Source organism: Colossoma macropomum, unplaced genomic scaffold, assembly GCF_904425465.1.
Source record: "Colossoma macropomum unplaced genomic scaffold, Colossoma_macropomum, whole genome shotgun sequence".
In the NCBI taxonomy this organism is placed as follows: Eukaryota; Metazoa; Chordata; class Actinopteri; order Characiformes; family Serrasalmidae; genus Colossoma; species Colossoma macropomum.
Genome location: NW_023494792.1, coordinates 21,776,946 through 21,790,791, shown reverse-complemented (window position 1 = coordinate 21,790,791; position 13,846 = coordinate 21,776,946). Strand labels below are relative to the sequence as shown.

The following is a 13,846-nucleotide window of genomic DNA, read 5'->3' as shown; positions in this document are numbered from 1 at the left end:
TTTATCAACATTGCAGCTTGAAGTTTTAACAAATCTGGCAAATGAAACAAACATTTCAACCATTCTGAGAGAGTTCCAGGTAAGAAAACCTGTGACAGTGCAGGAGAAATTCAAATGAATACCTAACTGACAAGTATGGTAATCTTCACTCTCTTTGTTGATCTATGTAGACCTATATCAAAAGCATGGATAAGGACTTTGTGGCAGCCACAATCCAGGCCATTGGCCGCTGTGCCACTAACATTGGGGAGGTGAGAGATACTTGCCTCAATGGTCTGGTACAACTCCTGTCAAACAGAGATGGTGAGTATGTGTGTAAATATTATCCAGATGGCTATAGATGTGAGACGAGTGGTGATGTCAGAATGTAATGTAGAAAATGCAGTTTTACAAATTACAGTTTGTCTATATATGTGTTTGTATTCATGATACAGAGCTGGTAGTAGCTGAGTCTGTGGTGGTGATTAAGAAGCTCCTGCAGATGCAGCCAGAGCAGCACAGTGACATCATCAAACATATGGCCAAGCTCACAGACAACATACAGGTGGGTGTCTCCAAATCACTTTCAAAGAAGCTCAGTCTTCTCCATCAGAATACCTAACCCCTGTCTGCAGGCCCCCTAGTGGCCATTTTAGCAGCGGAACAGAAATCGATTAATATATTTCTAGTTGAAATAATCAAATAAACAGGATGGCACAGTTGTATGGTGACATAGCTCTGCCTGGTGGTTTGCATAGTGTTTGCATGCTTCCATTTGTAGATCTCTGAGTGAATTAAAATCTGAAAAAACCCGGTTCTTTGCTGACACATTTACCTTATGTAAAAAAAAGAAAAGTAGCACCTACTGCAAGGCCATTCAAATCTGAACAGTTTTCAGCAACATATGTAGTTTATTTGTTCCACTGTGTTTTTTATTACATTTTACTGTCATGGTACATTTTTACAGTGTCTGCTTTTATGACTATTTTATCAGTGATACACCAAAACCACTTTTCCTCTTCTAAAACCGATACCAATACCTGACCCTTTAGTATCAACCAATATCGAGTATCAAGGCAGATACTAAGTCAATCTAACCTTACTAGCTAACAAGTCTTGATTTATATACAGTTCCACTTTTTATATATTTTATTTTGGTAAAAAAGTGTGTTCTATGTCACAAATAAATCATACTAAGCTTGAATGAATGGCATATTTATATACTATTTTGTTTATTTACTATATATCAAAAGTGTTTACTATTTTGTAATTAACAACCCTAATTAATAAGCATAACAAGTGAAGCAAATGTATAATATTTTTATTGAGCAAAGTAGTTGAAAATAGAACTGAACTATATATAGGTATCCTAAAATACCAGCGGTTAGTTCCAAATTCCTACTGGTATATCACCCAATGTTATTGCCTTCCCACAAAATACTGGCATTATAGATTCTGCCATGAGCATTTTTACTGCTGCTTGTGAACTCACGCCACCTACGTGTTGTTATGTTCCAGCGTACATGCACGTATCGTTCAGCAGCATTGCTTCGTAGTGTCAGTCATAGGTATCACTGTCCCCGTCGCAGATATTGATACTGCTTTTTAAGGGGTGGTATCAGTGCTAATACTGATGCAATAGTATATAGGGTATGCAACCCTATGTTTTATGTTTGTTCGTAGAGTCCTTTTTATTTGTGTTTCCTGTGTTCTATTGTTTGATTTTATTGCTCCTCATTCTTTGTATGGTTTTGTTGCTGAGCACACTGAACTAAATTGCAAACAATTTTATTGATATGGCAATAAATGTTGAATTAACTCTTTAAATGTCACACCAGCAGGCCTGAAGTTTTATTATACACTTCCATAATCTAATCAAAGCAATAGCTCAGCCAGTTTGTATTGAAGTCTCTGAAAAATAAGCCTTAATATGTAATTAGCCTGGGATTTTAAGGGGTTAATAAACTCACAGCCTTTTACATTCAGACCAAATAACACGAAAGGCCAGTGGAAAAATAATTTTTGTAAAGAAAATCTGGTACAAATTTTCTGAGGCACCAAATCTATGTTAGTTGGTGTGTAGCAGTTCTAGCAGTGCAGTAAATACAGATAACACCTTTAACTAGCCTTTGCCTTTGCCTCTGTTCTTCAGGTGCCGATGGCAAGAGCCAGCATCCTGTGGCTGATTGGCGAGTACTGTGAACATGTACCTAAAATTGCTCCCTGATGTTCTGAGGAAGATGGCCAAGACCTTCACCAATGAGGAGGACATTGTCAAGCTGCAGATAATCAACCTGGCTGCCAAACTCTACCTGACCAACTCCAAACAGGTGCGAGCCTGAAATCTGAATTCACCCACTCAGAGGTGATGGGTGGCTTTTATGGTTTTTGCAGTGAGTCAGGACACACTATGGGTCTCTGTGATCTGTTCTGTGGAGCTGTCAGAGGTACTGAAAAGTAGTCACTCAGTAACCCAGTCACATAATAGCTTAGACCAAGCAGTTGTATGAATTACTGATTGAAGATGTGGGAGTTTCAGAGGCACATCAGATACAATCGTTGCTCATTAGACTACAGCAGTGATTCCCAAGCTTTTTACAGACTCTAAATCTTCTGTTGCCTACCACCTCTCATGCATATTCATATATATCCATGATGTATATGTATGACATTATAATCCCTCTTAATATAGCAAACATGTTTATGAAGTAAAGACGCAACACACCAGATGTACAGAATAAGTAATATTGGGAATGCTTCTGAGACCTGTCTTACAGGTGTGGTACACTCTGGGGTGCTGGTCAGAGCACAGAAATGAGAAGGAAATACATGAAATGAAATACAAGAAATGAGAGGCATACATGTGCCTGAGAGAGTTTGAGAGAATTGGACAGTGAATAAAGTACTCACAAATGCTTGCTGCAGAGCACATCCAGCACAGTAACATCTTCTGCTCACTTTTTAACACCGCTACAAGATGAACTTGGCTTCTTGTTTGAATTTTCCATTCCACCTTAAATGGGGTAGCAGTTATAGTCTGATGCCTGTACAAGGCATCTTCAGCCACATCACAAAGCAGCTGTAGAAAGATGTAATCAAAGTCCTAATTGCTAAGTGCTAATCACAGCAGGCTACAAACTTACTACAAATGCAGATTAAACCTTTTAATTTCTTACTCTATCGTGTACACAACTGACAGTATGCTGTAACGACAGCTAGTAGAAGATACTCACTTTATTCATGTAAACAACAGCAGACAGTAAATAAATGAAATAATTCTACTGTTGTTATTTTCTCAGATTAAATGAAATGTAAATATAAGACTTTTTGATGTACCCTCAACGTCATTGGTGGCACCCCTGGGGGTATGTGTGCAACAGTGTGCAACAGGAAGACACTGGACTACAGAATAGATCTTCTTGTCTCAGAGGGGACTGTTCCTTGAAATCCTGAGAGAGGTTAAGCACAAGTGTGAGAGACAGTCCTGAAACCTGTGAAAGTGTGCGTCATTGTTTTATCAGGCGTGACCACGTCAATCTGTCTGTCACATCACTGAGAGTGCACAAAAACACATGCCAACACATACACACAGCTCAAACACACACTCGTTATGCTGTTTCACTCAGTTTTATCATTCCTCTCTCTCTCTCTCTCTCTCTCTCTCTCTCTTTCTCTCTCCCTCCCATGCTCTCTCTGTCTTCATTTTAGACTAAGCTCCTTACACAGTATGTGCTCAACTTGGCAAAGTATGACCAGAACTATGACATCAGAGACCGGGCGCGGTTCATCCGTCAGCTCATTGTCCCCACCGATAAGAGTGGAGCTCTAAGCAAATATGCCAAGAAACTTTTCCTTGCCCTCAAACCTGCACCTGTGCTGGAGTCTCCGTTTAAAGGTAAAGCAACAGTCAGTAGTGACTTGGCATTTGAAATGCTTGCACAAAATGCTCCAAATATCTTCTTTCGGTAGGTTTAATGATGCCATTTTTAAAAATACAGAACTATAGACCTTTAAGTAAAGTTAGGCTCAGAAGCTAGAAAAAATATTTTATTGTTGATTTTGTGATTTAGGGTTTTATTGATGTTCTGATAATGTTGCCAGTAAGAAAACTAAGTAATTTGTAACCAAAATATGTCCATGCTCCACTAAGGGTCTATGTGTAAAGCAGTAGTTTTCAACCCTGGTCCTGGAGTATTCACCTGTCGTGCAGTGTCATAATATGATAAAACAAATTAGCAAATTAAAGTATTTCCTGAGTAGGAAAAGTGGGTATGTCGGGGCAGAAAACCCCAAAAGCAGTTCAGCTGGTTTTATTCTAGTCAAATAAATACCTTCATTGAAACAAAGCAAAGCAAACAAACACTTAAGTTGGGCAAAAGGAACATTTTCCATCACAGTGAATCACACAAAGACTTTAAATCAGCTTTCGACTATTCTACTTCTTACAATGTATGCTGTTATATTTTTATTGGCTTCTCTCACCTCTAGAAAGGAAGTTTGAAGCTGAGTTGTGATCTCTCTTGTCTGTTGTGTGCTTTTCTACCTTACAGACAGAGACCATTTCCAGCTGGGCTCGCTGTCTCATCTGCTGAATACCAAAGCAGGCGGCTACCAGGAGCTGCCTGACTGGCCTGAATCGGCGCCCGACCCCTCCGTGCGCAACGTGGAGGTGAAGGATTCTGTGCGTGCAGGGGGAACAGTTACTCTCAGAGGCAGGGCCCCGGGGCTCAGGCCTGTGGGCACTGCTCCTCCGCCCCACCAGAGGGAGCCCCAACATGCAGGACACATCAGAAAAAATGAACCCCCTGACAAAAATCAGCTCTCCCCTCAGCCACGTTTTTTATCTCTCTCCTCGCTCATCAGCATAACTCCACCCTCATCACGCATAGTCACACATCCTGCATTCCAGTTGGCTCTCAGCACTTCATCCTGCGCTCCTGTTGAGTCTTGGGTGTTATAGGAGAAAGCAAAGTCACAGAGGATATTTTGTCCCTGTGCCAGATGAAGGAGTGTTATGCTTTTGAGTGTTGAGAAAGAGAGACTATTACTAGACTGTATTACTGCATAATCCTCGTGCTTAGTGTCAGGCCTTTTCAGATGCCAATGGGGCATCTCCATGCCATACCATTCATGCCAGTCTTCTGCTGGGCCCTCTGGAAGAGCAGTGCCCACAGAGCCCTTCACCCCTCATAAAGCCTGCACTTCACACTCAGACTGAAACCATCTCAACTCAAACAAAGTTCTGCTGTCCCAGGCCAGTGTACTGGGGTTCTAGAACTCTCAGCCAGCTGAATTCTGTAGTAATCAGGCCCTTAACTGGAGTTCTAGGATTCTCTGGAACAGTGTTTTCCAATCCAGTCCTCAGGCCCTGCCAGACTGTGCACAGTTTTGCTCTAACCTAGCTCCCAACACACTTCAGCTTATTTGACTTAACATGGGCTATGCAGACCGATTGCCACCTGGCTTGGTACAATGAATGCCAGCTATATTTTTGTCTGATTTGCATCAGTGCCACTGGCTTGTCACAATGACATAGATTATAATATCGCAGAGGCAAAGCGGCTACAGTTTTCAGAGCAATGCCCCACAGTGCTCATCGCTCACCTGTGCAAGCTTAGAGACTGCTTGATGAAGACAGGGCCTTGACTTCATTGGCCAGAAGTTTTACAGACAACCGTGTTGACATAAGCAGTGATCTAACTTTAGATTTAAACTGTTAGTGATTACTATTTTCACATATGATGCCGGTGAGCCTGTCCGACTTGACAGCTCTGTCTGTAACACTTCCATCAACTGCAGCTGGCTACTCTCAGTGACCAGCAGGTTGAGGTGCAGTAAATCTCGAATATGCCTATTAAGAACACTGAATACTTATTATAGATGATCTGGAGGGTTAGGCTAGAGCAAAAATGTGCTGGACTGGGAAACACTGCAGTCAGATTTTTAAGGTTTCAGAACTGATGATGAGTTGAGTCTAGGTTCACTTTGTCTATCTGTGGAATGCAATTATGAATGAAATGACACATGTGACAGAGGACAGGAGGCCTATTCTTTCTGAGATGAGGCCGCTGTTAAAATCCATTAACACATGTGCCACTCCATATCCAGTGTCTCAGAGATTCCAAAGGGCTAAGATCAAATCGAATATGCCTGCGCTTGTAACGGTGCCACCGTAACTCAAAGCAGGGTGCTCTGTTTGATTTGTGTCTTGTCCTTGTTCAGTTTTCTTTGTTCAATTTAGCAGTGTTTTTGTGTACTTGTTTTATATCACTCACAATGCATACTTTACACCACTCATAATGCAGATTTCCTGTTGAGGAGTTAACTGTGTTGTTTGTAATGTAATCCCCCCACACTAGTGAACCTCACCCTTTTGATTGTTCCCCTCTTTAACCATTTCTGTTCATCTGTTTATAACCCCTCACCCCTGCCCCCACCACATCACCATCCCGCAGCAAGAGGAAGCTATAGACACCAGTGAGGGGCGAATTGGTCTCCTTGGAGACTGGCGAGAGGTGCCTGCAAGTGTGCAGTGGCTTCTCCTCCTGCTGTCTCCTGCCTCTTTCTCTTGTTCTGACCAATTGCTCCTAGAGCAAGAATTTATATGTTTAGGCTTTCTTAAGTGATACTTTAGTCATGCAAGCACTGTAAATTTATTGATGTAGTAAGTTTCTTGCTGGTAAAGTTATGAAAAGACTGCTGAGCAGTTTTAATTTTAGTGAAACTCTTTTAAGCAAACAGGGAGAAGTCAGATCGAATTTCCCTTTACCAAGGCGTTGTGTTTGCGTGTGTGTGTGTGTTTGAATCCTCTCTCACTCTGAAATCTGCTGTTGGCCTGTGTTTAACTTCCATCTTCATCCAAACCCAGGTGTTCATCCCATTTCTGTTGCACTTCCATTGCTGAATTACAGAGGCTACCATAGCACTGCTACTAAACACAAAAGATGCTCACACATGCTTTATAATAACTAAGGATCCATTTCAACTATATTTTGCTACAAATCTATCCTACAAACAGAAATGGCAGTACAGTGAAATAATTTTGGTTGGTAGAGCGACAGTCATTCCGACTGTTGATTTCAGTAGTATTATAACGTAAAGTACAATAAGATTCTACAGTAAAGGTAATGATTTATTGTACATGGGATCACACCTGATGTACCTGCAGTATAATGTTGAAAAGTGCAACCTGAATCCTTGTGTGTACCTTTTAAACCTTTTCTGTTCTGTTCTTTTCTGGGCTCTTCTTCTCATCATCTCACCTCATCATTCTTTCGTTCTTTTTTTCTTTCTTTCCTGTCCGCCAGGTTATTAGGCTGCTCGAAAGAGTCACGACTCTAACCAGCGTGAGTCTGTCAGTTCACAAAGAGCTCTGCGCATCTTTGAGTCTCGATCCGTGTAGTGCCAAACCCAAAGTGCTTTCTGCCAGTCAGCCTAGCCTAGCGCCTGTCCAGCCGTAACCCTTCTCACCCAGCCTAGCCTAGTGTCTGTCCAGTGCTTAGATCAGCCTAAAGCCCCCAGCTCAGCTTCATTTTCTGTCTCTACCGTTAAAGAGCTGGATCCTCATAAAGTGCCAACTGCCCTCCTCTATTACTTTAGCATTCTTCATTTAATGTACTTTATCCTAAATGGGATCTCTACGTTAAAACTGCTGCTGTATGTAGCATTACACTAAAACACTGTAATGACTCCAGGGAAGGCCATTTGGTACTTTTTAGGATGTGATTTCTTTAAGGAGACATTTCTCAGTACTTAATAAGTACAGCAGTGGCCATGAATGCATCACCTTATGCTGAATACATGATTCATAAAAGAGGAAAAAGGAAAGGTCTGTCAAATAGTAAGGCAGCATGTTAATGCCAAAATCAGATATTAGCACATGCTTTGTAAGTATACGTTAGACAGTCTGTAGTGGTGGGAGAGGCATTCATGGCCACACAGTGCCTCACCTCTTCTTAAAACTGAACACACATGGAGTCGTGTGAGTGTCTATATGTTGACAGTGTCCTGTGGTCTTCCTCAGGTTCCAGAATGGACTAAATGCACCAGCAGGAAGGAACGAAAGGAGAAGAAGGTGGAAAAGCCTTTCTACTCCGACTCGGAGGGAGAATCTGGACCCACAGAGTCGGCTGACAGTGGTAACTATGGAGACCAAGCTGTGGCACCATTTGTGCCTGATAATGAAATGTTCTACACTGTGTTATAAAGGATGCAACAAATTGGATCAGTTTTACTGATTTACTTCACAGTGTTTTAGAGCTATTTAGCATCTTATTAAGCACTTGGCTTGCAGCAAAGTTAAATTTAAGCAAACTGTTTAGGTGAAAAAAAACAGTATTTATGCCACTCAAAGAGCTCAAGACTTCAGCAGCGTTCACACTGTCACAACAAAAAGGTTTTTTGCATGTCTTGGCTGTTCATGTTTACTGGAGCTGTTTGCTCCCTGCACAGAACTGCCTAGAGCTATTCAGCATGCAGCGTTAAAAGTTAACATATATTGCAACATGTCACTGTACAAGATCAAAAAACACATGGTCTGTATTTCAGGTTTTCTTTATTCACAAGACAATCAGTTTAAAACATTTTTGTTTGAATCCCTGTGATGGGTTGTTTGCCACCTTGAGTGCTGGAGTAGCTCAGTTTTGGTGCTGTACAGGGCAGCACGCAATACGCATTTGCCCCAATAGTGTGAATGCTGCTTTAGTCTCAAAACTCATGGATTTATACATTTCTCTCCCTCCCCTGCAGAGTCGGACTCAGGTAGTGGGTCGGAGAGCGGCAGTGAGGAGAGTGGCTCTGGTTCAGCGAGTGAAGAGAGTGAGGAGGAATCTGAGTCTGAGGAGGAGGAGGAGGAGGAGGAGGAAGACGAAGAGGAAGAGAGAGCAAAGAAAAAGAAGAAAGTAGACAAAAGCAAACCTAAGAAACCTGAGAGTGCTGAGAGGTCTGTTTCATTTTCACTGTTTCAGGTATTACCAGCTAAAGCAAGCAAGTGTACATTTTGTGTGAAGAACTTCTACGTGTGTAACACATTTCTTTTCCAGTGATCAGAGCAGCGGAGAGGAGCAGAAGAGAGACCGAAAAGCAGGGAAGCAGCGGAGGAGTGGCTCTGAGTCGGAAAGCGAGGAAGAGAGTGAGTCTGAGAGCAGTGAGTCCGAGTCAGAGTCTGAGGAAGAGTCAGAGTCAGACACAGACATCAAGAAGAAGAAGAAGGTTTGGACACACACTAACATCAGCTACAACTTTAGCTTCAGTAAAGTTTTCTGTAATTGTTGTAATTGTAATTGTATTTTTTTTTTTTTCATTTTCATTTGTGATCATGTACAGAGGTGGGTAGCGAATAGTTTATTTACTTAGCTGAATGTTATGTAAGTCCTTAAGTTACACATTGATGAACTTGATTGAGTTCATGATTCCTTTTTGGGTTTAATTTTATTCTGTTCTGTTGCTTTAGCATCTGGACTGCTTTGCTGTGCCCCTCACCTCTTACTCTCAAGCTTTACATTTTATTTTTGGCTAAATTACTGAAAAAGTATTGAATAGCGTTTAACAAACCTCAGCTCCTGTGCTGATTGATGCCAAAAGTTTTACTGCAGTTCTCTATATTTCAGTAGCTTTTTAACTATTTTTTTAAACTCAAACTCAAAGTTGTTTTTACTGTGGGCTACTTTTACTTCTACTGGAAGTAGAACACTTCTGCTGGAGTATGGTTTGTCGTTTAACACTGCTGCTGGAGTATGGTTTTATTATACCCTACCCATTTCTAGTCTTGTTCCATCATTCATGAATCACAAATTGTACAGGCAGAATTACATTGTTGATAATATAATCTCCCCACCACAAACAACACCAGACCATCCTTCTAACCATGTCTCTATGTTTCTTTGTAACCCCATCACCTACTACTGCTCCATAGCCCCATTCCCCCGCACACCTTCCCACCACCCTGCAGCAAGAGGAAGTTATTGACAACAGCCTGGGGCAGATTGGTCTCAGTGGAGACTGGCAAGAGGTGCCCACAAGTGTGCTGTGGCTTCTTCTCTTTCTTTCTCTCAGTAAAGCTCTCAGTGCTCCAAAGGATACTGTAGTTAGTTAAGGACAACATTAACATCACTATAAAAGTTCTTGGTGTTAGTTGCCAGTGGCCTTGTTTGCACTAATATGAACACATTTGAATAAGTTTTTTCTCTATATTGGGCTTCCATTCACACCGAAATACCGTTTCCATGTTTTTGAAAGACCTCTCCAGGGCTAGACAGATTGATACTGCTCCTATTGCTGTATGAATTTTGTCATCCTCCCATAGGTATCTGATTGTCATGTAATTGTGGCTCCAACATCACCAAAGTTTATATGTTTATATGTTGTTGTCTGTGTTGTCTGTTGCCGACCTTTTTATGTCACTGACCACTCTAGGAACGCAGAGAATTGACATGTTAATAACCCAGGTTGGCTGATCACACCATTATGGTGATGGCAACAGCCTAGCTTGGACATTAAAAAAAGCATGTTCTGCCCTTGTGCATGGGCAGTGTCATAAAACTGCAGAGATAATAAAATAATACTCTGCTTTTTTAATGATTTAATGTTTGTTTTAAAGTTTGAAATGTAGCAGTTCATATTAGAATGAACAAGGTCTATGACCATTTTATTTGCTATGTAATACATTCCTTCCTTCTCCTACTGCACTATGAGTTCACTGATTTCATCTTTATTTTGTTTAGTTGAGACATACAGAAGATGCCACTAGCAGCAAAATATATTTGATCAATCATTTTGTGTTTTTGTTTGTTTTCTTATGTTTTTACAGACAGCTGTATCAAAGCCACCTCCAAAGCAGACCAAAAAAGAAAGCAAGAAAGAGACCAAGGAAATGTCACTACTAGATCTGGATGACTGTAAGTACAGTCTGTCCACTTATTGAATGATGGTTCATAAGCGTATCTAGTATAAAGCAAGAATTAAATATTTACTGCGAAGAGACACATCTGCCATCATTAACAACACTTTGATATTCTCTACCTCAGTTGAGCCTACGCCCTCACCTCAAGTGACCCCTGTCAACAGTTTCCTGTCCAACAGTCTGGTGACCGATCTAGAGGGCTTGTCACTGACCGACACTGTACTTGCCCCCACCGTGAGTCCCCTATACCACATCTGTCTTTCTGTCTTTCTTTCTTTTCTTAGACAAACTGTCTAAACAGTGCTTTCTACTTTACACCTTTGTGAAGCCTGGTTTCTTTTCTCATATTTTCAGACTATTGCCCCATCCAGCTCTTTGAGGATGTATGAGCTGTTGCACCGCATCACAGGCGAGGGTCTAGCAGTGGAATACTGCTTCAGCAGACAGCCCTTCAGCCCTGACCCTCACATGGTGGCTGTGCAGATCCAGTTCACCAACAACACTACTTCTGAGGCCAAGAGCTTGCACATAGAAGAGCCCAAACTGCAGTCTGGCATGAGGATCAAGGAGTTTCCAGAAATTGGTCAGCCATAGAAAATACGGTCATATTTTAAAAGGAGGTGTAGTGGTTGTTTCTGTTCAGTATAGTTGCCTGTATCATAATGTTACATTCTTCTAGTGGTGTTTGCATGAATACAGTTTTTTCCCCAAGTTTGATATAGAGTAAATATTAAAATACATAATCACACAATATGATGACCTTTAGTTTACATTAATAGTTTTGTTTTTTGGAATTCTACAGATTTTTCCAAATTTCTGTGTAATTAAATAATTGAAATGTAAAGTCTTTCAGAGTGGTTTGATATGGGATGTGCTGTTCTAGAGAAATGAGTTTAATTAATGCCTCTAAATGCTACCTGACAGAAAGTTGTGACATTAAATGCTCATAGAAGTTTTTTGGGGGGAATTTTCAACTATTTTACTATTATAAACACACACACACACACACATTTTCTAAGCCGCTTATCCATCTGGGTCACGGGGGGGGGGACTATTATAAACATTATATATCCAAAACTACCAGTGAATATACACACAAACTCAGAAGACGTGTAGGTTCACTGGTAGTTTTGGATTGTGAATAAAATGTCAATATTTGCACTGTACATATCGTGAACCTTAGTTCCTGTCACCGCTATTATAAAGAAATCAGAGTTAGTACATTCAAATGCACAGTTTCACATCAAACTACCGAGTGATGTCATCTCAACAATTGATTACGCTCTAAATTTTTTTAAATTGGTGGAATTTCCTTTTTAACAACCCACCTTGTGAAACGTGATGAGTATTTCTTGTCTGTCTCATGTGATCTGCTTTTTTTTCACAGAGATGTTACCTGCAGGCGAGTCACTTAATGTAGTAATGGGCATTGATTTCTGCGACTCCACACAAGCAGCCAACTTCCAGCTTTGGTGGGCAACTAACTTTCATTTTTATTATAACTCTATTAATAGACCTCTGATGTTGTGTCATCTTCTTGTACGTCACAATAAGCATCCAGAGGAGCCCTGGGCCTAAATCATTTTTTTCTGTGTGGAAAAAAATAAATGCCAGTTTGTAACCACAATATTCTGTGGTTAAAGTTCCAAACATTTTGTTCCATGAACATTTTACCCTTAAATATCACTGAGTGAATTAAATTATAAAATTGATTAGTATTTTTATTTTGTTATTATTTTTTTATTATTTCAAGTATTTTTGATTTTGCACTTAAGGAACACCAGGGATTATTGTTGCTGAGATGAGTTTGATCTTGTTTTTATCAGCACTCATACCCGGAAGTTCTTTGTGTCGATCCAACCACCAGTGGGAGAGCTGATGATGCCTACCTTTCTGACAGAGAACGAGTTTAAGAAGGAGCAAGGTGAGATCACAGATCTTCCTGGCAGTTCTTCTGTGCTGAAGTAAATCTCGTTTTACATCCATCAAATGCTGCTGGATTATTTCTAGCTCTGGTTTATTAACTGTTTTTCAGCGATCAGGATGTAGTTAAATACATAATGCTTATTCACTTTCCTTGCACCTTACTCAGTCTAGTCTCAGGCAAGCTGGTCACAAGCAGTTGCTCTTATGTTAGCATGTAGCACTGCTTCACATGCTGCATCTTCTATGCTAGCATGTAGAGAAGTGTCTTATAATTGCTGTGCCATTTACATGCTACATAGAGCAAAGTTTTACCATCCATCAGATCATTCATTCTGTCTCACTGTTTAAACTCTAACTGCTAAGCAACACTTGGCCTGCGTCAGTGTGGCTGTCAACACCAGCTGAAAGTAATGACTGTATATATTTAAACCTCTGTCATATTCTTCATTTTTCCCTCTGTGTGGGTTTATTCTATTGCTGTCCAATAGAGACACTATTACATGGTAAGTTCCTCCTACGGACCTGGTTCCTTTATGCTGGTAGTCTGCCACTTGCCTCAACCCCACCCCCACCCGCCCCACTACACACATCATCAGCCCCTCTTATCTTGCTCCCTCTGCTTCTAGCCGCTCCCCTCATTGTCAGACCTAGCTATTGCCATGGTGACAGTGACCATAACTGTGCATTTGCTGTTTCACGGAACGTTGGGTGAACAGTCCACTGCATCCCACCAGGAATGAGCCTTGTGAAGCCACTAACGCCCCGAAATGTCCCACACACAGTCCAGCAGGAAGCACTCCGGGAATGCCCACACAGGAAATGAAGCGTCTAAGTACTTTTAAACCTCTGCAGCAGTGTTTAAGAATACTTAGATGCTCTGTTTCAATTTCTAATATAGTACCTTACCAGTCACCTTATAATAATATAGGTCAGTATGTAAAAAGAAATACTATGGCTGGGATTCCCAAAAACATGCACAAAGGTGATTCTTAGGTAGCAGAGTGAGCATCACACTGAACACTCTCTCTACCAGTTAAGATG

The 13,846-nt window shown here is 40.9% G+C and overlaps 1 protein-coding gene across 1 annotated transcript in view; it reads left to right on the top strand.

The window, feature by feature from the left end:
- The window catches only part of LOC118811952 (AP-3 complex subunit beta-2), a 53,816-nt gene that overhangs the window by 33,282 nt on the left and 6,688 nt on the right, over window positions 1–13,846 (top strand). The window contains 17 exon segments of the mRNA XM_036576563.1: window positions 17–79; window positions 171–303; window positions 435–544; window positions 2,132–2,200; window positions 2,202–2,309; window positions 3,688–3,874; window positions 4,530–4,648; window positions 8,003–8,117; window positions 8,728–8,920; window positions 9,021–9,189; window positions 9,893–9,988; window positions 10,787–10,874; window positions 11,004–11,113; window positions 11,234–11,462; window positions 12,267–12,351; window positions 12,706–12,803; window positions 13,294–13,308. Coding sequence (XP_036432456.1) covers window positions 17–79; window positions 171–303; window positions 435–544; window positions 2,132–2,200; window positions 2,202–2,309; window positions 3,688–3,874; window positions 4,530–4,648; window positions 8,003–8,117; window positions 8,728–8,920; window positions 9,021–9,189; window positions 9,893–9,988; window positions 10,787–10,874; window positions 11,004–11,113; window positions 11,234–11,462; window positions 12,267–12,351; window positions 12,706–12,803; window positions 13,294–13,308 — 1,987 coding nt within the window.